The sequence below is a fragment of the Salvelinus alpinus genome, chromosome 31, assembly GCF_045679555.1.
Source record: "Salvelinus alpinus chromosome 31, SLU_Salpinus.1, whole genome shotgun sequence".
NCBI classification, from domain to species: Eukaryota; Metazoa; Chordata; class Actinopteri; order Salmoniformes; family Salmonidae; genus Salvelinus; species Salvelinus alpinus.
The window spans coordinates 14,084,046-14,106,119 of record NC_092116.1 but is presented as its reverse complement, the minus strand read 5'-3'; the positions used below and the strand labels follow the sequence as shown (position 1 = coordinate 14,106,119).

Here is a 22,074-nt window from a genome sequence, read left to right as displayed (position 1 = left end):
AGCATGTCATGTGACTGGGATTATAAACTAGATGTAGAAGGCTAATGTTAACTAGCTAACGTTGCCCATGAAAGGAAGTTAGGCTAGCGGGCAAGCATTTTAGCCAGGTAACCTAGGACAACAAAAAATAAAAGCGTGCACTGTGTATGACAGTTATTTGGAGTCTGTGGCTCAAGTGGTTTGAAAGCTATTGAGATTAGAAAGCGCGAATATCCGTCGAATATCCAAACTGAAACTGACTTTACCTCGGTTCTAATGGGCTTGAGAAACTCAGCTGCTGCTGCAACATGCTGCAAGTAAGTCATAAGAAGTATATGAGAACAAACCTATAGGCTACTGTAGATAACTAGTTATATGGTGGTATTAAAGCTGGTATATATTGTAGCTAGCTAGCTAACACCAGTCAGCCAAAAGCTAGCTAGTTAGCTAACAAACAGTCAAAGAAAGGTAGCTAGTTATATTTGTTTATGGCAGAAGGTTTGTTACACAAATGACTTCAGCCAATAGCTAGTTAGAGCCAGTCAACAACAGCTGACCTCGACACAAAAGTTAGCTCACGTCCAAATGCCAGTGCTACATTTTTCCACAAAACATAAAGGTAAAGGATTGGGGGATACCTACTGTTAAAGTCGGAAGTTTACATACACTTAGGTTGGAGTCATTAAAACTCGTTTTTCAACCACTCCACAAATTTCTTGTTAACAAACCATAGTTTTAGCAAGTCGGTTAGGACGTCTACTTTGTGCATGACAAGTAATTTTTCCAACAATTGTTTACAGACAGATTATTTCACTTATAATTCATTGTATCACAATTCCAGTGGGTCAGAAGTTTACATACTGTGCCTTTAAACAGCTTGGAAAATTCCAGAAAATTATGTCATGGCTTTAGAAGCTTCTGATAGGCTAATTGACATCATTTGAGTCATTTGGAGATGTACCTGTGGATGTATTTCAAGGCATACCTTCAAACTCAGTGCCTCTTTACTTGACATCATGGGAAAATCTAAAGAAATCAGCCAAGACCTCAGGAAAAAAATTGTGGACCTCCACAAGTCTGGTTCATCCTTGGGACCAATTTCCAAACGCCTGAAGGTACCACGCTCATCTGTACAAACAATAGTACGCAAGTATAAACACCATGGGACCACGCAGCCGTCATACTGCTCAGGAAGGAGACGCGTTCTGTCTCTTAGAGATGAACGTACTTTGGTGCAAAAAGTGCAAATCAATCCCAGAACAACTGCAAAGAACCTTGTGAAGATGCTGGAGGAAACAGATACAAAAGTATCTATATCCACAGTAAAGCGAGTCCTATATTGACAACTTGAAAGGCCGCTCAGCAAGGAAGAAGCCACTGCTCCAAAACCTCCATTAAAAAAAGCCAGACTACGCTTTGCACATGGGGACGAAGATTGTACGTTTTGGAGAAATGTCCTCTGGTCTGATGAAACGAAAATAGAACTGTTTGGCCATAATGACCATCGTTATGTTTGGAGGAAAAAGGGGGAGGCTTGCAAGCCGAAGAACACCATCGCAACCGTGAAGCATGGGGGTGGCAGCATCATGTTGTGGGGATGCTTTGCTGCAGGAGGGACTGGTGCACTTCACAAAATAGATGGCATCATGAGGAAAGAAAATTGTGTGGATATATTGAAGCAACATCTCAAGCCATCAGGCAGGAAGTAAAAGCTTGGTCGCAAATGGGTCTTCCAAATGGACATTGACCCCAAGCATGTTGTGGCAAAATGGCTTAAGGACAACAAATACAAGGTATTGGAGTGGCCATCACAATGCCCTGACCTCAATCCTATAGAAAATTTGTGGGCAGAACTAAAAAGGTGTGTACGAGCAAGGAGGCCTACAAACCTGACCCAGTTACACCAGCTCTGTCAGGAGGAATGGACCAAAATTCACCCAACTTATTGTGGGAAGCTTGTGGAAGGCTACTTGAAACGTTTGACCCAAGTTAAGCAATTTAAAGGCAATGCTACCAAATACTAATTGAGTGTATGTAAACTTCTGACCCACTGGGAATGTGATGAAAGAAATAAAAGCTGAAATAAATCACTCTCTACTATTATTCTGAAATGTCACATTCTTAAAATAAATGCACTCCCCAAACCCAGATTTGATATTTGTATAGGATGTATAACTCTGCAACGCTTTAGGCCAGAAACAAGCTGTAAAAGGCACAAGAAAGACGTGGCTCTAGTGTACATGGTATATATTTGTTGAGTTTCTATGCCTGAGTTATACAGCTAGCTTCCATCCTCCTCTGGGTACATTGACTTCAATACAAAACCTAGTAGGCTCGTGGTTCTCACCCCCTTCCATACTTGCAAAGTAATTATGACAACTTCCGGAGGACGTCCAACCCATCAGAGCTCTTGCAGCATGAACTGAAATGTTGTCCACCCAATCAAAGGATCAGGTAATTAATCTAGTACTGAAAGCATAAGGTACAGCTAGCTTGCACTGCAGTGCATAAAATGTGATGAGTAGTTGACTTAAAGAGCGAGAAAGACAATAGTTTCTAACAAATTAACCTAGAAAATGCAGCTAGCTAGTTTAGCCTACTGAAACACCCGGCTCAAACAGAGGGATGCTATGTTAGCTAGCTGGCTATAACAATCCAACATAACACTGGAACTCTTCCAAATCAAGGAAAGCATTTGGTTTTACTAATTTATTGCCACCAGGGCCCATTTAACTGCTAAACTGCTAACTGACTATACACTGTAATGTTACTGCATGATTGTAGCAGGTTTACTAACACGTTAGTTCTATTAGCTATGTTGACTATGATGTTACTTTAGCTAATATGGGGACAATGGTGTAGGCTGTGTGTGGCGGTTATGATATGGTTTGGAACCTTTTTTTCCCGCCTGGTCACATACAGCTGATATATTGTGCATTGAAGTCCACAAACGAAGGGAAAAAGTGAGAGGAGGTGAGCGTTTAGATGCAAAAAGGAATACAACGTGGCTGTTGTATTATCTTGATGGCAGTGTGTGATCCCCGCTACAGGTTCACAGTGGTGGATGTAGGGGCATACGGCAGAAGAGCGATGGTGGAGTGTTTGAAGAGAGTTATTTTGGGTCCAAACTGCTGTAGAAGATCCTCGATTTACACTCGCCAGCTGTCCTACCAGGTACCACAACGCCAAATCCTCACGTTTTCCTGGGAGATGCAGCTTTCCCCTACATGAGAACCTCATTTGCCCTTATCCAGGTATGTTGATAATAGAATGTTGGAATCAATTTAACTTTTTCTGTTTCTAATTTCCCTTGTTACTGCAAACATGTACGCACCTCTATATCAAATCAAATGAAATCAAATTGTATTAGTCGCATGCGCCGAATACAACAGGTGTAGACCTTACAATGAAATGCTTACTTACAAGCCCCTAATCAACAATGCAGTTTCCAAAAAATATGGATAAGAATAAGAGATGAAAGTAACAAGTAATTAAAGAGCAGCAGTAAAATAACATATATAAAATAACTTTGTAAAGGTAAGACGTGTAAATGCTTTATTTAAAAACACTTATTGAACAAGCAGGTGAAATCAAAGACAAAGCAACAGAGAAAACAGTGTTCCGCTGTAGCTCATTTGGAAGATGGCGCTACCAGGATAATGGGTTCGATTCCCGGGACCACTGGTACGTTATATTTATGCACGCATGTCTGCTAAATGGCATATATTATCATTTATATATAACATTCAATTTGAAATGTTGTTGCCATTTGAATCATGGTTCAAGCATTTCCAGTCCAGTAAAATGTACATTTACAGTACATTTTAGTCACTTAACACTTATCTAGAGTACTCATCTTTAGGTAGCTAGGTAAGACAACCAAATAGTCATAATAGACCAAACTTTTTCTCAGTAGAGCAACTATCAGCAAAGTCAGGGCTAGTCATAAAAGACAAGTGAAAGTGTGCAAGAATGGCAAGTAGTCCACATGTTAAACTGTAAAAGAAATGTTTAAAGGTCCAATGCAGCCATTTTTATTTCAACATCAAATAATTTCCGGGTAACAATTAAGTACCTTACTGTGATTGTTTTCAATTAAAATTGTAAAAATATACAGAAATATCTTCTTAGCAAAGAGCAATTTCTCAGGCAATGATTTTGTTAGGACTGTCTGGGTGTGGTTTAAGTGAGGAGAGGAAAACTGACAATATGCTGTTCTTGGCAGTTTGGAACTCTCTTTCTTATTGGTCTATTAACTCATTTACAGCCTGGTGATGTCACCATGGAAGGCCAAAACTCCCTCCTACCAAAACAGGGGCACATTTCAGGCGGTCTTTTTACACAGCTCTTACACTAAAAGGGCATTATCATAATTTTCACAATTTCACAGTATTATTCCACCCTCATAGTGTGGAAATATATATAAAACACAGACAAATCACGTTTTTGACTGCACTGGACCTTTAAAGCCTGAGATTAACATTCAATGGTTACTATGAGATGAGTAAATTATATAAAATGTCTCTCCTACAGACACATCTGAAGTATGCAGTACATTCAACATATGTTTGCTATAGACTGGAATGGTATTCTATCCCGATATGGCCCTCTTTCTTGGCCATCACTATTTGGCAATGCTAGAAATTATGAAATTGTGTAATTTTTCAACCACAAACCCAAACTGTAAGCCCTATCTTTAACCTTTTAAACATTATAAGGAACAAAAAGTTAGTAAAGCACTTGCTCAGTAGTTCTTGCTCAGCAGTTAAGACCCTTCTAGACTGGCCATCTAGTCCCTACCCTCATTTTGGGGTCCTAAGCCATGTGAACTTGTTGGGTGACCACGTGAACCTGTTGGGGGCCTGATGTGGTCTGCGTCTTAACCTCACGGGCCATCTGGCACCAGGTACAGACGTAGCAGCAACACACCAATGCGACATCTCCACACGTCGAACCCTGAGAGGGGGAAGAAGGAAGGAGAGATGGATAGAAAATGAAAGCAGAGGACAAGAACATGTCAACAGGACAGAGTTAAAAGGGGATGAGGACAGAGGTGGAGAGAAGAATAGGGGTGTAGCACAAGTTCAGGGAAGGAGAGAGAAAAGGTTGAGTTTAATTCCATATTCAATGTTATTTTTAAAGGGTAATTAAGGCAATAACAACACTAAGAACAACAGCATTGGGGTGGGTTTAAAAGCCAATGATCTATAACAGACTGGAAACACTATACTGTATAATGTATACCAGATGTGTTTAAGTGCTATCTATCCAGATGTCATGTACATCAAATAACTGTATTTCGCTATGTAAGTGTGTAAAAAAAATAAGGCCATGTATGTTAAATAGGTGTAGAATGTAAATGCAACAAAAATAATATTTATTCACACGTCAAACATCTGGTAGTTTCCAAAACCATTTCCCCTCAGAAAGGAAAGTAAGAGACGTTGTGGATAGCAACGGATGTGGGTGCTGTGGATACCACCACCCACCTATCCCCTCCCTGTCTCCACTCTCACCTCCCCCTCCCTGCTCTCCCCGATCGGCACCCCCACCCTCTCGCAGGGCTCCTACCTGGATGCCGTAGCGTTCTCTCATGGAGGAGCGCATGCAGCAGGAGACAGCCATAAAGGCACATGGGTCCAGGAGGGGCATGCAGAGACACCAGCCGAAGTGGGAGGCGGTCTGACACTGAAGACAGGGGAAGCACCACAAGGCACAGCAACCTGGGAGACACATACACACACAATTGAAGGTCAACGTAGTCGTGGCCAAACGTTTTGAGAATGACACAAATATTAATTTCTACAAAGTTTGCTGATTCAGTGTCTTTAGATATTTTTGTCAGATGTTACTATAGAATACTGAAGTATAATTACAAGCATTTCATAAGTGTCAAAGGCTTTTATTGACAATTACATGAAAGAGTCAATATTTGCAGTGTTGACCCTTCTTTTTCAAGACCTCTGCAATCTGCCCTGGCATGCTGTCAATTAACTTCTGGGCCACATCCTGACTGATGGCAGCCCATTCCTGCATAATCAATGCTTGGAGTTTGTCAGAATTTGTGGGTTTCTGTTTGTGGAGCCTCTTGAGGATTGACCACAAGTTCTCAATGGGATTAAGGTCTGGGGAGTTTCCTGGCCATGGACCCAAAATATCGATGTTTGGTTCCCCGAGCCACTTCGTTATCACTTTTGCCTTATGGCAAGGTGCTCCATCATGCTGGAAAATGCATTGTTCGTCACCAAACTGTTCCTGGATTGTTGGAAGAAGTTGCTCTCGGAGGATGTGTTGGTACCATTCTTTATTCATGGCTGTGTTCTTAGGCAAAATTGTGAGTGAGCCCACTCCCTTGGCTGAGAAGCAACCCCATACATGAATGTTCTCAGGATGCTTTACTGTTGGCATGACACAGGACTGATGGTAGCGCTCACCTTGTCTTCTCCGGACAAGCTTTTTTCCGGAGGCCAAAAAATCTGAAAGGGGATTCATCAGAGAAAATGACTTTACCCCAGTCCTCAGCAGTCCAATCTTCTTTGCTGCCCTTCTTGACACCAGGCCATCCTCCAAAAGTCTTCGCCTCACTGTGCGTGCAGATGCACTCACACCTGCCTGCTGCTATTCCTGAGCAAGCTCTGTACTGGTGGTGCCCCGATCCCGCAGCTGAATCAACCTTAGGAGACGGTCCTGACGCTTGCTGGACTTTCTTGGGTGCCCTGAAGCCTTCTTCACAACAATTAAACCGCTCTCCTTGAAGTTCTTGATGATCCGATAAATGGTTGATTTAGGTGCAATCTTACTGGCAACAATATCCTTGCCTGTAAAGCCCTTTTTGTGCAAAGCAATGATGACGGCACGTGTTTCCTTGCAGGTAACCATGGTTGACAGAGGAAGAACAATGATTCCAAGCACCACCCTCCTTTTGAAGCTACCAGTCTGTTATTCGAACTCAATCAATATGAGAGTGAGGTCTCCAGCCTTGTCCTCCTCAACACTCACACCTGTGTTAATGAGAGAATCACTGACATGATGTCAGCTGGTCCTTTTGTGGCAGGGCTAAAATGCAGTGGAAACGTTTTTTGCAATTGCAATTCATCTGATCACTCTCCATAACATTCTGGAGTATATGCAAAATGCCATCATACAAACTGAGGCAGCAGACTTTGTGAAAAATAATATTTGTGTAATTCTCAAAACTTTTGGCCACGACTGTAGTATGTAACACTTGATAGTTCATATACAACAGATTAGAATGTCATGAAACAATGTTTGATCATAGAGTGAAAGTAGGGGTAAAACTATAAACAAATGTATGTAAATTAACTCATTTTCAACACATATTTCTCCTCTCCCGATCTTTCTTCCTTCTCTCCGTCGAGAATTTCTCCTAACTTCCTCCCTCTGCCCCTCTCCTTCTGTCTCTAGAGAGCTCTCAACAACCAAAGATGAACTCTTTATTTTTAAGGTAACCGACTAATAAGTATACGATAATGGATGGGCAGGGATGGCCTCAAAATAATTCAGCTTTCTCTCCTGTTCACTGTGGATGTTAGCAGAAAATGTACTGATAAAACCAACTCTATCCCTCCCTGTAACGTTTAAGGATCTGATTTCACCAGTTTATTGACATTCCAGTAACACAGCCCCCACTGTGTTACTGGAATGTGACGTCACACATTTGGTTCCAGCTTTCTGTTTTTCATTATCCAGTGAGATTGTTTCTCATAGACCCTCCCATCCCCTAAAATTCAGTGTGACATATTTCCGGTAAATGTAAGATTTGCAAAGTATGAGATGAGCTATAAAACTGCCCCCCCCCCCTCACACATGGCAACAAGTATAGATTTGCAGGAAATGTAGCTTTAAAACTGCAACATTTTCTCTTAGCCTCAGGACAATAAGTGTAGAATAGCATTATAAAACTACAGTTTCTCTCTGCACCATGGCTAAATGTGTTTCAAATGCAGGAAGTTAGCTGATTTCCCTGGGGAGGTCGGTTCCCTGGGTCCGGGGGGTATCAGGTAAATGTCTGGTTCTTGGTACAGTATTCTCTCAGTAAATCAGAGATTTTAAGTTCAAGTATATGAAGTGCAAGATGCTTCAAACTAGTCTCTAGTCACGACAGACTGATTTTAATTTAAATATATAACGAATATATACTCGGAAAGAAGAGCCCGAGGAAAAAAATTACTAAAAAAAATATATACATTACAAAATAAAAACATAAATCTAGATTTGGTTCTGGGTTTTGAGATGAGCATATTAGGTAAGTGACTCTATGATGACTTACAGGTGCCCATGTCAGAGCAGCAGTCACACAGTCCTGTGCTCCATTCCCCCGACCTCTGGGTGGTTGTTACAGTGGTGATCTGCTGCTGGTGGACAGCCATGGCTACACCACACCCAAGGAGAAAGAAGGAGGTAGGGAAGGAGGGAGGGAAGGAGGAAGAGAAGGAATTACATTTAGTGGGGAGAGAAATGCATCGGTCTGATAAGAGGTTTTAAATCCATGAAAGGAAGTAGTTACACGGAACAAAAATATAAACGCAACATGAAACAATTTCTAAGATTTTACTGAGTTACAGTTCAAATAAGGAAATCAGTTTAATTGAAATAAATGAATTAGGCCTTAATCTATGGATTTCACATGACTGTGAATACAGATTTGAAAAAGGTAAGGGCGTGGGGGAAAAAAACAGTCCGTATCTGGTGTGACCACTATTTGCCTCGTGTCACAAGACATATCTCCTTCGCAAAGAGTTGATCAGGCTGTTGATTGTGGCCTGTGGAATGTTGCCCCACTCCTCTTCAGAGGCTGTGCGAAGTTACTGGATGTTAGCGGGAACTGGAACACGCTGTCGTACACATCGATACTTGTTTTATGCCTGCCCATACCATAACTCCACCCCCACCCTGGGGTACTCTGTTCACAACGTTGACGTCAGCAAACCGTTCGCCCACATGTCGCCATGCAGGCGGTCTGCCATCTGCCTGATACAGTTGAAACCGACGTTCATCCGTGAAGAGGAGACTTCACCAGCATGGCAGTGAGCATTTACATACTGAAGTTGGTTACGACGCCAAACTGCAGTCAGGTCAAGATCCTGGTTAGGACGATGAGCATGCAGATGAGCTTCCCTGAGACGTTTGTGCAGAAATTCTTCAGTTGTGCAAACCCACATTTTCATCAGCTGTCTGGGTGGATGGTTTCAGACAATCCCGCAGGTGAAGAAGCCGGATGTGGAGGACCTAGGCTGCCATGGTTACACGTGGTCTGCGGTTGTGAGGCTTGTTGGACGTACTGCCAAATTCTCTATAATGATGGCATATGGTAGAGAAATGAACATGAAATTATCTGGCAACAGCTCTGGTGGACATTCCTGCAGTCAGCATGCCAATTGCACGCTCCCTCAAAACTTAAGACAACTGTGGCATTGTGCTGTGTGACAAAACTGCACCTTTTTTAGTGGCCTTTAATTGTCCCTAGCACAAGGTGCACCTGTGTAATGATCGTGATGTTTAATCAGCTTCTTGATATGCCACACCAGTCAGGTGGATGGATTATTTTGGCAATGGAGAAATACTCACTAACAGGGATGTAAACAAATTTGTGCACAACATTTTAGAGAAATACGCTTTTTGTACATATGAAACATTTCGGCGATCTTTTATTTCAGTTCATGAAACATGGGACCAACACTTTTTCTATTCAGTATACATGTTGTAACATTTCCCAATTTTTTTTGTTGTTGCTGCAAACATTGACCTGTGTCTGTATCAAATAATGTTGAAGATTAATATTGAATAATATCAAAGATTCACTTTGAAAATCATCATGATTGCTCTAGCTGTAGGATGATTTCCTGATGTGACTGCAGTACCAACTTTTCTATGACATAAAATCATACTTCCCTTCCTTATTATACCACATTTTACAGTCATATTAATTGAACCTTACTTTTGATTGATTTAATTATTAAAGTTTCTTGAATCTTCAGGATGCCCAGGCCACATCGGGTTACAAGACACTGTATTTGCAATAGCAAAGGGAAATAATTATATTTTGACGTTTACATATACTGTATACATACATTTTCACGAAAACGAAAGACTATTGGAAACAAAACAAAACCTGCTATTTCAATTATATCGCGTATCCTGTCGAATCTGCCATGCTTTTGAAATACGATTTGCAACCATGAAGACTTATTTTCTAATTAACCATTCAAGTTTCTCTAATTCAGAGTAGTTCTGGTTTCTTATTAGTGGGGAAAGTATAAACACACCTCATTCGATTAAATCAAATAGCCAAATAAGTCATGTTAGTACAAGATCCATCATCGTAATGAACGTCTACAATAAAATATTGACTAGACTGAAACCAACCGAAGAGACTGTTTTAACCGCAATGTGCTGTTAGTTGAAGATGGTATATGTTTTAGCAATTGGCAACTAGCTTTACAGATACATGTAATTTGTAATCTTACCTTTCTATTCGTCTTAACTATAAAGCCTGAGAAGAGAGAAGTTGCAACACAGAGATCAAGGGTTGTGCTGTTTTGGTATGTGGCGGCAAGCAGCCTAAAACACCTGCAATGGAAGTTGACCTCGGTGGAGTTTCGTTTTACAGAAATAGTATTGTTGGCAATGTAATGCCTGTACGGGGGTCCATCATACTTTAGCGAGAAACCCTGTGGACTACAGTTAGTGTGGGTTCAGTGAAATTATGATGAATATCAGGATGATATTTTTCTTTATTACTGTGCTTTCTACAAGTAGGTACACTCTACATTAATAATCTGACATACTCATTACAGAGTATGGGATTGATTGAAGTTCAATTTTAAATTCAAATCTCCCTACCATCATATCTAAGACAGTATGACAACCGGGGCATGTATTCATTGATGCCAAGGGTAGCTAGAATCCTTTAAATATATATATATATATTTCATTAACCTATATTTAAACAGGGGAACAAGCTGAGACAGTCTCTTTTACAGTTGTGCCCTGTGATACAACTATAAAAACAACACAGTAATCAATAAGAATTTAAAACCAAACAAAATAATATAAAAAGTACAAGATGGAGATTAAAGCTAATAAAAGAAATAAACTTCTATAAGAAAAACACACATTACAAAAAGCAATCACAGTTTATAATAAAAAGTTCATGTAATGTGCATTTAAACTGTTTTACAGGCACCAAAACATCTAAATGGAGTTCTTTCTGCGATTCATTCCATGACTGGTGGAGCGTGATATTCAAGTACTGTTTTGCCTAACTCAGAGTTAATACGGGGTATCTCTAGCACTAGCATGTCATGTGACTGCGATTATAACGGTGATTCTGATCCAACCATCAATTCATACATTGTTGTGTCCCTGGCCTGATAGGATGTAATGTCACGCCCTGACCATAGTTTGCTTTGTATGTTTCTATGTTTTGTTTGGTCAGGGTGTGATCTGAGTGGGCATTCTATGTTGTATGTCTAGTTTGTCTGTTTCTGTGTTTGGCCTGATATGGTTCTCAATCAGAGGCAGGTGTTAGTCTTTGTCTCTGTTTGGGAACCATATTTAGGTAGCCTGTTTTGTCATTGTGGGTTGTGGGTGATTGTCCTTGTTAGTTGCCTGGTTGCACTACGTTGGCTGCACGTGTCGTTTTGATATTTATTGTTTTTGTTGGCGACATCGGTAAATAAGTATGTACGCTCAAAACGCTGCGCCTTGGTCCACTCCTTTAAACAGCCGTGACATGTAAGTTCAATATGCTAACGTTGCCCATGAAGGGAAGTTAGGCTAGCGGGCAAGCATTTTAGCCAGGTAACCTAGGACAACAAAAAATAAAAGCGTGCACTGTGTATGACAGATTTATAGACTGTTTTGTCAACATAAAAGAAAGGAGGATTCTCTACAAGTAGGGTGAGTAAACATGTTTTTCTACTTGCACACACACACAGAAATCAGAAACCATGGACAGCCACATCATTATTTAGCTTACGTTGATTGGACTAAATTGTTTTCCATATCTTTTAGTTGTCACTGTATTAGACTAAGCAGAGGTGATTACATGATGTTGACATTTTGTAGTTGAAATGGTGCTGGAATAGTGGAGGCAGCTACTGTTTTCTTTCTGACTTGTGGTAACTCTGTGGTTCTACATTAACTTACTTGACCATGCTGTACGTCATGTAACTGTTTGTTACATGCAAAATGCTTTGTGGACTTCACCGGACAGATATTGCTCTCCAGTTTAGTGATAAAACAAAGGTGTTGTTGAATTAATTGTGCTACCATCTTCCTATTGTCTCGGCCTTAGGCCTATATTTCACGGTCGAAAGGCATATGAAAGGTTGTAGAAAAAAACCTACAATTATCACAACACATACAGTACGAGTCAAAAGTTTGAACACACCTACTCATTCAAGGGTTTTTCTTCATTTGTTCTATTTTCTACATTGTAGAACAAAGAGTGAAGACATCAAGACTATGAAATAATACATAACCGCCAGACCCAACCCCCTACTGATCCGCCTTCGGCCCGCCGACTGACACCACCACGAAGACCCCCCGGACGCAGCCCCTTGCGCGGCCATGCACGAGAGACCGCGAGATGGGCCGCACAACGAACTTCCAACGGTTCCGAGAAGAGGGCGACGGAGCGACTGCTCCCCCAGCCGCGGCTCGAGCCCAGCCCATGAAAATGGACAAACTAAAGGGTGTGCAAAGTAAATGCCCACTGAGTGTACAATCTGAACCTTGTTTGAAGTCAGTAGGTCACATGACCAAGGAGCTATTGAAATTTGAAAGGTAGAAAAATGTATGTAAAAGCATATGAGATGAAAATGGACTAACTAAAGGGTGTGCAATATAGAAGGGTAGTCAGTGGACATTCTGAACCTTGTGTCCAGCAGGTCACATGACCAAGGAGTTATTGAAATTAGAAATTTAGAAAAATTACTGTAAAATCAAGTGAGATGAAAATGGACAAACTAAAGGGTGTGCAATATAGAAGGGTAGTCAGTGGACATTCTGAACCTTGATTGAAGTCAGTAGGTCACATGACCAAGGAGCTATTGAAATTTGAATGTAAAAAAAGTTAGTACTTTGCTTCAATTCAACTAGGAATACAAAATGCTGCTCACATTTCCACATGTTTATTTTGCTTTGGAAAGCTTGTTAATGTCCAAATTGTCAAAATAAGACCGGTGCAATGTTGTGCGCAATTTTTACAACATCATGACACTTATTTGGAGTCTGTGGTTTGAAAGCTATTGAGATTTGAAAGCGCGAATATCCGTCGAATATATCCAACCTATCCAACCTGAAGAAGACTTTACCTCGGTTCTAATGGGCTTGAGAAACTCAGCTGCTGCTGCAACATGCTGCAAGTAAGTCATAAGAAGTATATGAGAACAAACCTATAGGCTACTGTAGATAACTAGTTATATGGTGGTATTAAAGCTGGTATATATTGTAGCTAGCTAGCTAACACCAGTCAGCCAAAAGCTAGCTAGTTAGCTAACAAACAGTCAAAGAAAGGTAGCTAGTTATATTTGTTTATGGCAGAAGGTTTGTTACACAAATGACTTCAGCCAATAGCTAGTTAGAGCCAGTCAACAACAGCTGACCTCGACACAAAAGCTAGCTCACGTCCAAATGCCAGTGCTACATTTTTCCACAAAACATAAAGGGAAAGGATTGGGGGATACCTACTGTTAAAGTCGGAAGTTTACATACACTTAGGTTGGAGTCATTAAAACTCGTTTTTCAACCACTCCACAAATTTCTTGTTAACAAACCATAGTTTTAGCAAGTCGGTTAGGACGTCTACTTTGTGCATGACACAAGTAATTTTTCCAACAATTGTTTACAGACAGATTATTTCACTTATAATTCATTGTATCACAATTCCAGTGGGTCAGAAGTTTACATACTGTGCCTTTAAACAGCTTGGAAAATTCCAGAAAATTATGTCATGGCTTTAGAAGCTTCTGATAGGCTAATTGACATCATTTGAGTCATTTGGAGATGTACCTGTGGATGTATTTCAAGGCATACCTTCAAACTCAGTGCCTCTTTACTTGACATGGGAAAATCTAAAGAAATCAGCCAAGACCTCAGAAAAAAAATTGTGGACCTCCACAAGTCTGGTTCATCCTTGGGATCAATTTCCAAACGCCTGAAGGTACCACGCTCATCTGTACAAACAATAGTACACAAGTATAAACACCATGGGACCACGCAGCCGTCATACTGCTCAGGAAGGAGACGCGTTCTGTCTCCTAGAGATGAACGTACTTTGGTGCAAAAAGTGCAAATCAATCCCAAAACAACTGCAAAGAACCTTGTGAAGATGCTGGAGGAAACAGATACAAAACATAACTTGAAAGGCCGCTCAGCAAGGAAGAAGCCACTGCTCCAAAACCGCCATAGAAAAGCCAGACTACGGTTTGCAACTGCACATGGGGACGAAGATCCTACTTTTTGGAGAAATGTCCTCTGGTCTGATGAAATGAAATTAGAACTGTTTGGCCATAATGACCATCGTTATGTTTGGAGGAAAAGGGGGAGGCTTGCAAGCCAAAGAACACCATCCCAACCGTGAAGCATGGGGGTGGCAGCATCATGTTGTGGGGGTGCTTTGCTGCAGGAGGGACTGGTGCACTTCACAAAATAGATGGCATCATGAGGAAAGAAAATTGTGTGGATATATTGAAGCAACATCTCAAGCCATCAGGCAGGAAGATAAAGTTTGGTTGCAAATGGGTCTTCCAAATGGACATTGACCCCAAGCATGTTGTGGCAAAATGGCTTAAGTACAACAAATACAAGGTATTGGAGTGGCCATCACAATGCCCTGACCTCAATCCTATAGAAAATTTGTGGGCAGAACTGAAAAGGTACTCCTTGCGTACGAGCAAGGAGGCCTACAAACCTGACCCAGTTACACCAGCTCTGTCAGGAGGAATGGACCAGAATTCACCCAACTTATTGTGGGAAGCTTGTGGAAGGCTACCTGAAACGTTTGACCCAAGTTAAGCAATTTAAAGGCAATGCTACCAAATACTAATTGAGTGTATGTAAACTTCTGACCCACTGGGAATGTGATGAAAGAAATAAAAGCTGAAATAAATCACTCTCTACTATTATTCTGAAATTTCACATTCTTAAAATAAATGCACTCCCCAAACCCAGATTTGATATTTGTATAGGATGTATAACTCTGCAACGCTTTAGGCCAGAAACAAGCTGTAAAAGGCACAAGAAAGACGTGGCTCTAGTGTACATGGTATATATTTGTTGAGTTTCTATGCCTGAGTTATACAGCTAGCTTCCATCCTCCTCTGGGTACATTGACTTCAATACAAAACCTAGTAGGCTCGTGGTTCTCACCCCCTTCCATACTTGCAAAGTAATTATGACAACTTCCGGAGGACGTCCAACCCATCAGAGCTCTTGCAGCATGAACTGAAATGTTGTCCACCCAATCAAAGGATCAGGTAATTAATCTAGTACTGAAAGCATAAGGTACAGCTAGCTTGCACTGCAGTGCATAAAATGTGTTGAGTAGTTGACTTAAAGAGTGAGAAAGACAATAGTTTCTAACAAATTAACCTAGAAAATGCAGCTAGCTAGTTTAGCCTACTGAAACACCCGGCTCAAACAGAGGGATGCTATGTTAGCTAGCTGGCTATAACAATCCAACATAACACTGGAACTCTTCCAAGTCAAGGAAAGCATTTGGTTTTACTAATTTATTGCCACCTGGGCCCGTTTAACTGCTAAACTGCTAACTGACTATACACTGTAATGTTACTGCATGATTGTAGCAGGTTTACTAACACGTTAGTTCTATTAGCTATGTTGACTATGATGTTACTTTAGCTAATATGGGGACAATGGTGTAGGCTGTGTGTGGCGGTTATGATATGGTTTGGAACCTTTTTTTTCCCGCCTGGTCACATACAGCTGATATATTGTGCATTGAAGTCCACAAACGAAGGGAAAAAGTGAGAGGAGGTGAGCGTTTAGATGCAAAAAGGAATACAACGTGGCTGTTGTATTATCTTGATGGCAGTGTGTGATCCCCGCTACAGGTTCACAGTGGTGGATGTAGGGGCATATGGCAGAAGAGCGATGGTGGAGTGTTTGAAGAGTTATTTTGGGTCCAAACTGCTGTAGAAGATCCTCGATTTACACTCGCCAGCTGTCCTACCAGGTACCACAACGCCAAATCCTCACGTTTTCCTGGGAGATGCAGCTTTCCCCTACATGAGAACCTAATTTGCCCTTATCCAGGTATGTTGATAATAGAATGTTGGAATCAATTTAACTTTTTCTGTTTCTAATTTCCCTTGTTACTGCAAACATGTACGCACCTCTATATCAAATCAAATGAAATCAAATTGTATTAGTCGCATGCGCCGAATGCAACAGGTGTAGACCTTACAGTGAAATGCTTACTTACAAGCCCCTAATCAACAATGCAGTTTCCAAAAAATACAGATAAGAATAAGAGATAAAAGTAACAAGTAAATAAAGAGCAGCAGTAAAATAACAATAGCCAGACTATATACAGGGGGGTACCAATACAGAGTCAATGTCCCCGGGGCACCGGTTAGTTGAGGTATTATGTACATGTAGGTAGAGTTATTAAAGTGACTATGCATAGATGACAACCGAGAGTAGCAGTGGAGTTTCCGTCATAAAGGGGGGGGGGGGGGGAATGCAAATAGTCTGGGTGGCCATTTGACTAGACGTTCAGGAGTCTTTTGGCTTTTTATCAAGGCTTTTGGAATATGGTTACTGGTAAATGGTATGGTGTTTTTTGTTCTTGACCAAATCGGCTTCATTTTATATCCGACATATATTATTTTGTTACCTTTCATTCAGTTGTCCATATCAATGAACCTGGGCGTACCTAGAACTACCGCCACTCTCATTGTCGGAGAGTCATAGAGAATGCATTCGGCATCATGGCTGCAAAGATTAGGATTCTTGGTTGTCCAATCGAGTGTACCCCTGAAAAGGCTAAGACCATTGTGAAGGCATGTGTGGCCTCCACAACTACCCGTCTTCCACAGATGAAGCTCATGAGCCAAACGCTAGATACGTGCCTTCCGCTTTTGCTGACACGTCCCTCCCTTCTGGTAACTACCAACCTGGAGAGTGGAGGAGGGTTGAGGCAGAGGACAACAATCTCCAAGAGCCAGGGAGACTTGCAAGTGAAACAGGAAACAAGCTCAGGGACTTCTTCCTCTCCCCCCTGGACTTGCCATGGCAGGAAGACAAGGTTAGGAGAGTACAACTCAACCCAAGGCCAGCAAATACTGCAGAATAGGCCTTTGTTTGGATTGTAAACACACACACCCCTTGATGGACGCACACAGTTATTTGTGTGCACTGTAAACCAAAGTACTTTGTAGTAAAATGTAGTTTTAATCTTGTTCATAAAATGAAACCTGATTCTATGACATCTGTGCTCCCCAAGCTCTTGTTTAAGCCTGGGGTGGCATAAGTCATCACCTTTATCCCTCTACATCTACACGTATATGTTTAACATCATATGATTTCCTTTTCATCAGCAAGTAATATTATACGGTATAGAAAGAAAACCCTGCACAGTATACCATTTATGATGTGGGAACTGACACCTAGACCAAAATGAAAGGAAGAAAATGTATAAATCCATTTGTACTGCTTGTTATTTTTTTGACCATTGCAACTGTCAACAGGAAGAAGTACAAAAATGTAGCGTGCAGAGGCGTTTATGTAAATGATTTGTGAGATGGGCATAATGAAACCGCATGGGAATGTTTTTGAGACGTTGTTAGTAATGCATTCAGCTACAAGTGTTTGTACCCGACAAGACTAATCTATAAAATCATATCAGGAAAGAGTAACACAATGTGTAGTCAACAAGTAATGATTATTAGTTTATGATAAATCAGTTGTAATCAAACAATCATTTTATTCATCTTGTGATGGATAGTGTTCTGGTTTTCCTGTCAAACAGACAGCCTTATGTAATTGTGTCATTTAAAGTATTTGGGTCAGCCAGTATCCGTCACAGCAGTGCATTTATTTTCCTGTGTCGTGGAAATTCAGTACTGAGAGAGACTTGGTCATTTCTTCAAACAATCATCTTTATTTAATATCAATTAATTATTGCAAAAAATATATATTTTACCAGGCAAGTCGGTTAAGAACAAATTCTTATTTTCAATGACGGCCTAGGAACAGGGGGTTAACTGCCTTGTAGCCTAGTGGTTAGAGTGTTGGACTAGTAACTGAAAGGTTGCAAGATCGAATCCCCGAGCTGATAAGGTACAAATCTGTCGTTCTGCCCCTGAACAAGGCAGTTAACCCCCTGTTCCTAGGCCGTCATTGAAAATAAGAATTTGTTCTTAACTGACTTGCCTAGATAAAAAAAGGTAAAATTCAAATAGATTGGGGGTCACCAAAAGCCACTTTGGGCTCATCCTGTCTTTATCTGCACCTGGCATTATCTTAACCCCTAATCCTGGCCTAATTTCCCAGACGCCAGGATGTCTAAGGACCATTCAGGCCTTCCAGCTAAACATACACCATATATTGTCTATGGAATGCAGGCTCAATCAGACCGGAGACATATGTCTCACGTGCATCACTAATCATAGAATGGAATGTGGATGTTTTTTTTTTTTTTAATCACCGAGACATCAATCAATTGGCAGCTTCAAGCCATCTCTAGTAAAACCCATGTCCTCGACACCCAGACTAGCTGCAGGAAGCTAGAGTGGACACCATGAAACTCAGCATTAGCAGGACAGAAATATCTTACTGTTTGTTAAGTAAATAATTGTTAAATATCCACCAAATAAGGTGAATACATAATTTTTACCTCACGCCTGTCAGTGTGGAGACGTTTATAGACACAACAATGACCATAGCCACAGCTTTCAGTTTTGCATTTGTTAGTGGTGTGACATCCCTCCAGGTCACCTATGCAAAGTTATAAAAAAGCAGAACAAGTCAAGACATGTAAGACCTTCAGTGATACTGAGAGGACCAACCTGGTTGTCAATATTGTGTTTTTGGTTCTCTCAGACTGGGCTTCGATGCCCCCTCCTTTATCCAGCAGGATCTCCACTTCAGCATGATCCTCTGTAGCAGCCAGGATTAGAGGAGTGAAACCTGGGGACAGACAGTTTGATTACTCTCCAACAACAACATATACAGATACAGACTCCCCCACTTCTACACACAAATGATCAAGTTCCCTAAAAGATGGACAAATCAATATAGCTACAGTACCAGTCAAAAGTTTGGACACACCTACTCATTCCAGGGTTTTTCAAAATGTTTTACTATTTTCTACATTGTAGAATAATAGTGAAGACATCATTGCTAAGAAATAACACATATTGAATCATGTAGTAAAAAAAAAAAAAAGTATTAAACAAATCAAAATATATTTTATATTTGAGATTCTTCAAAGTAGCCACCCTTTGCCTTGATGACAGCTTTGCACACTCTTGGCATTCTCTCAACCAGCTTCATGAGGTAGTCACCTGGAATGAATTTCAATAAACAGGTGTGCCTTGTTAAAAGTTAATTTGTGGAATTTCTTTCCTTCTTAATGCGTTTGAGCCAATCAGTTGTGTTGTCACAAGGTAGGGGTGTTATACAGAATATAGCCATATTTGGCAAAAGACCAAGTCTATATGACAAGAACAGTTCAAACAAGCAAAGAGAAATGACAGTCCATCATTACTTTAAGACATGAAGGTCAGTCAATCTGGAACATTTCAAGAACTTTTCAAGGTGCGTTGGGTCATTGTCAACAGGACAATGACCCAACCAGGGGCGCGCCAGTGATTTTGGGCCCCATGAAACGATATCACATTGGGCCCCACCACCACAGGCCACACCATCCCTGCGCAATTGCTGTAACCACACACCTCCAGAACCCAATCGACCCATAACTTTGAATAACTACCTTTGCAGGCTTGCAACTTTCTTGTAGTCCAATATTTACTGTATGATATTTACTGACAGTGAGCTGTGAAAATTTAACACCGTGCAGACATGCATGCAACGTTCTGCATACAGTGGAATTCACTGCTGATGCAAGACTGATACCCTCTATAAGAAATGTGCTAAAGGCCATCTTTTACACTCTAAATGTAATTTGAATGGTACAATTCTTGAATGGAAAATTCTCTTAACATTAATGGATAACTTAAAATAAGTATAACTTAAATATATATTAACCTCACCAATTAAAATAAATTAACATTATTATCTATAGAATGATATAACAATCAAAATAATAAAATCAGCAGCAGATTTTTGAACTAAGTATACATACCAACTAGAAAATAAGCAGCTGGAAAAGTGGAAATGAAAAGGCCTGATGGTGGCGCTAGAGGAAAGGTCAAGAGGTCACCAAATCAATAGGTTTCTTCCACTTGGGGTCTTGATTAGGCACAACAAAATGTATGGCAATCCAGCCATTACTTTGAGATATATCTTGTTCTCAGTCTTGTTCTCAGCCTGTGGGCATCATGTGTGTAGTGATCCAATATCCATAGCCATGTCATTTAACAGTTATCACTGGCCCTTGCTCAGCCTTACTCACCAAGAGCCCAGCGCCGAGCATTCTTGCTTGCAAAGTCACTGATCAGCTTGTTTTTCAACATCCTCACTTTGTCTGTCTCTTTCTGTGCAACTTCTCTCATTTGCTCCACCCTCATCATCTGCATTGGTACTGTCTTTTACCTCTTCCTCCACTTCCACACTCCTCCCTGACAAAACTGTATCACTTGAAGAGGGTCCTGGCTGTCTTGAAGAGTGTAAATGACGCATATGATAATATATCCTATAATATAATACCATTTGTAGTAACATCATAACCAAAGTTTCAGTTACTACCATTTTGTTGACTTAAATTAACTGCTCACACCACAGAAAAAATGTAACAGCACTGAATCCTGCAAAAATATTGACCACCACTAGATATCAGTAAACGACCATATTTCAGTCTGCATCAAAGCCATGGAGACATACCTTGGCAATATTTTTTTAATTTATCCTTTATTTAACTAGGCAAGTCAGTTAAGAACAAATTCTTATTTACAATGACGGCCTACCAAAAGGCAAAAGGCCCCCTGTGGGGACGGGGGCTGGAATTAAAAATAAATACAATATAAATATAGGACAAAACACACAACAAGAGAGACAACACAACACTACATAAAGAGAGACCTAAGACAACAACATAGCAAAGCAGCAACACAACATAACAACAACATGGTAGCAACACAACATGGTAGCAGCACAAAACATGGTACATTCATTATTGGGAACTTACAACAGCACACAGGGCAAGAAGGTAGAGACAACAATATATCACACAAAGCAGCCACAACTGTCAGTAAAAGTGTCCATGATTGAGTATTTGAATGATGAGATTGAGATAAAACTGTCCAGTTTGAGTGTTTGTTGCAGCTCGTTCCAGTCGCTAGCTGCAGCGAACTGAAAAGAGGAGCAACCCAGGGATGTGTGTGCTTTGGGGACCTTTAACAGAATGTGACTGGCAGAACGGGTGTTGTATATGGAGGATGAGGGCTGCAGTAGATATCTCAGATAGGGGGGAGTGAAGCCTAAGAGGGCTTTATAAATAAGCATCAACCAGTGGGTCTTGCGACGGGTATACATAGATGACCAGTTTACAGAGGAGTATAGAGTGCAGTGATGTGTCCTATAAGGAGCATTGGTGGCAAATCTGATGGCCGAATGGTAAAGAACATCTAGCCGCCCGAGAGCACCCTTGCCTGCCGATCTATAAATTATGTCTCCGTAATCTAGCATGGGTAGGATGGTCATCTGAATCAGGGTTAGTTTGGCAGCTGGGGTGAGAGGAACGATTACAATAGAGGAAACGAAGTCTAGATTTAACTTTAGCCTGTAGCTTTGATATGTGCTGAGAGAAGGACAGTGTACAGTCTAGCCATACTCCCAAGTACTTGTATGAGGTGACTACCTCAAACTCTAAACCCTCAGAGGTAGTAATCACACCTGTGGGGAGAGGGGCATTCTTCTTACCAA

The 22,074-nt window shown here is 40.8% G+C and overlaps 1 protein-coding gene and 1 long non-coding RNA gene across 4 annotated transcripts; one reads left to right on the top strand and one right to left on the bottom strand.

Annotated features, from left to right (window-relative positions):
* The first annotated feature begins 53 nt into the window (after positions 1-53).
* LOC139561287 (uncharacterized) lies at positions 54-13,009 on the top strand. Its single transcript, XR_011672100.1, has 3 exons — positions 54-296; positions 3,030-3,233; positions 12,444-13,009. It is a non-coding gene; the product is annotated as an uncharacterized lncRNA (long non-coding RNA).
* LOC139561285 (placenta-specific gene 8 protein-like) lies at positions 3,508-20,620 on the bottom strand. 3 transcript variants are annotated; one of them, XM_071378275.1, is made up of 5 exons: positions 20,336-20,620; positions 19,038-19,158; positions 8,270-8,371; positions 5,551-5,702; positions 3,508-4,935 (listed from the first exon to the last, which is right to left on the bottom strand). In XM_071378275.1, exons 3-5 carry the CDS (start codon positions 8,367-8,369, stop codon positions 4,795-4,797), a joined length of 393 nt encoding a protein of 130 aa, XP_071234376.1. In that variant the 5' UTR covers positions 8,370-8,371; positions 19,038-19,158; positions 20,336-20,620; the 3' UTR covers positions 3,508-4,794. The 3 variants fall into 3 exon arrangements, with proteins under 3 accessions (XP_071234376.1, XP_071234375.1, XP_071234377.1); XM_071378274.1 differs by lacking the exons at positions 19,038-19,158; positions 20,336-20,620 and adding an exon at positions 10,467-10,613; XM_071378276.1 differs by lacking the exons at positions 19,038-19,158; positions 20,336-20,620 and adding an exon at positions 9,938-10,002.
* Positions 20,621-22,074: the final 1,454 nt, after the last annotated feature.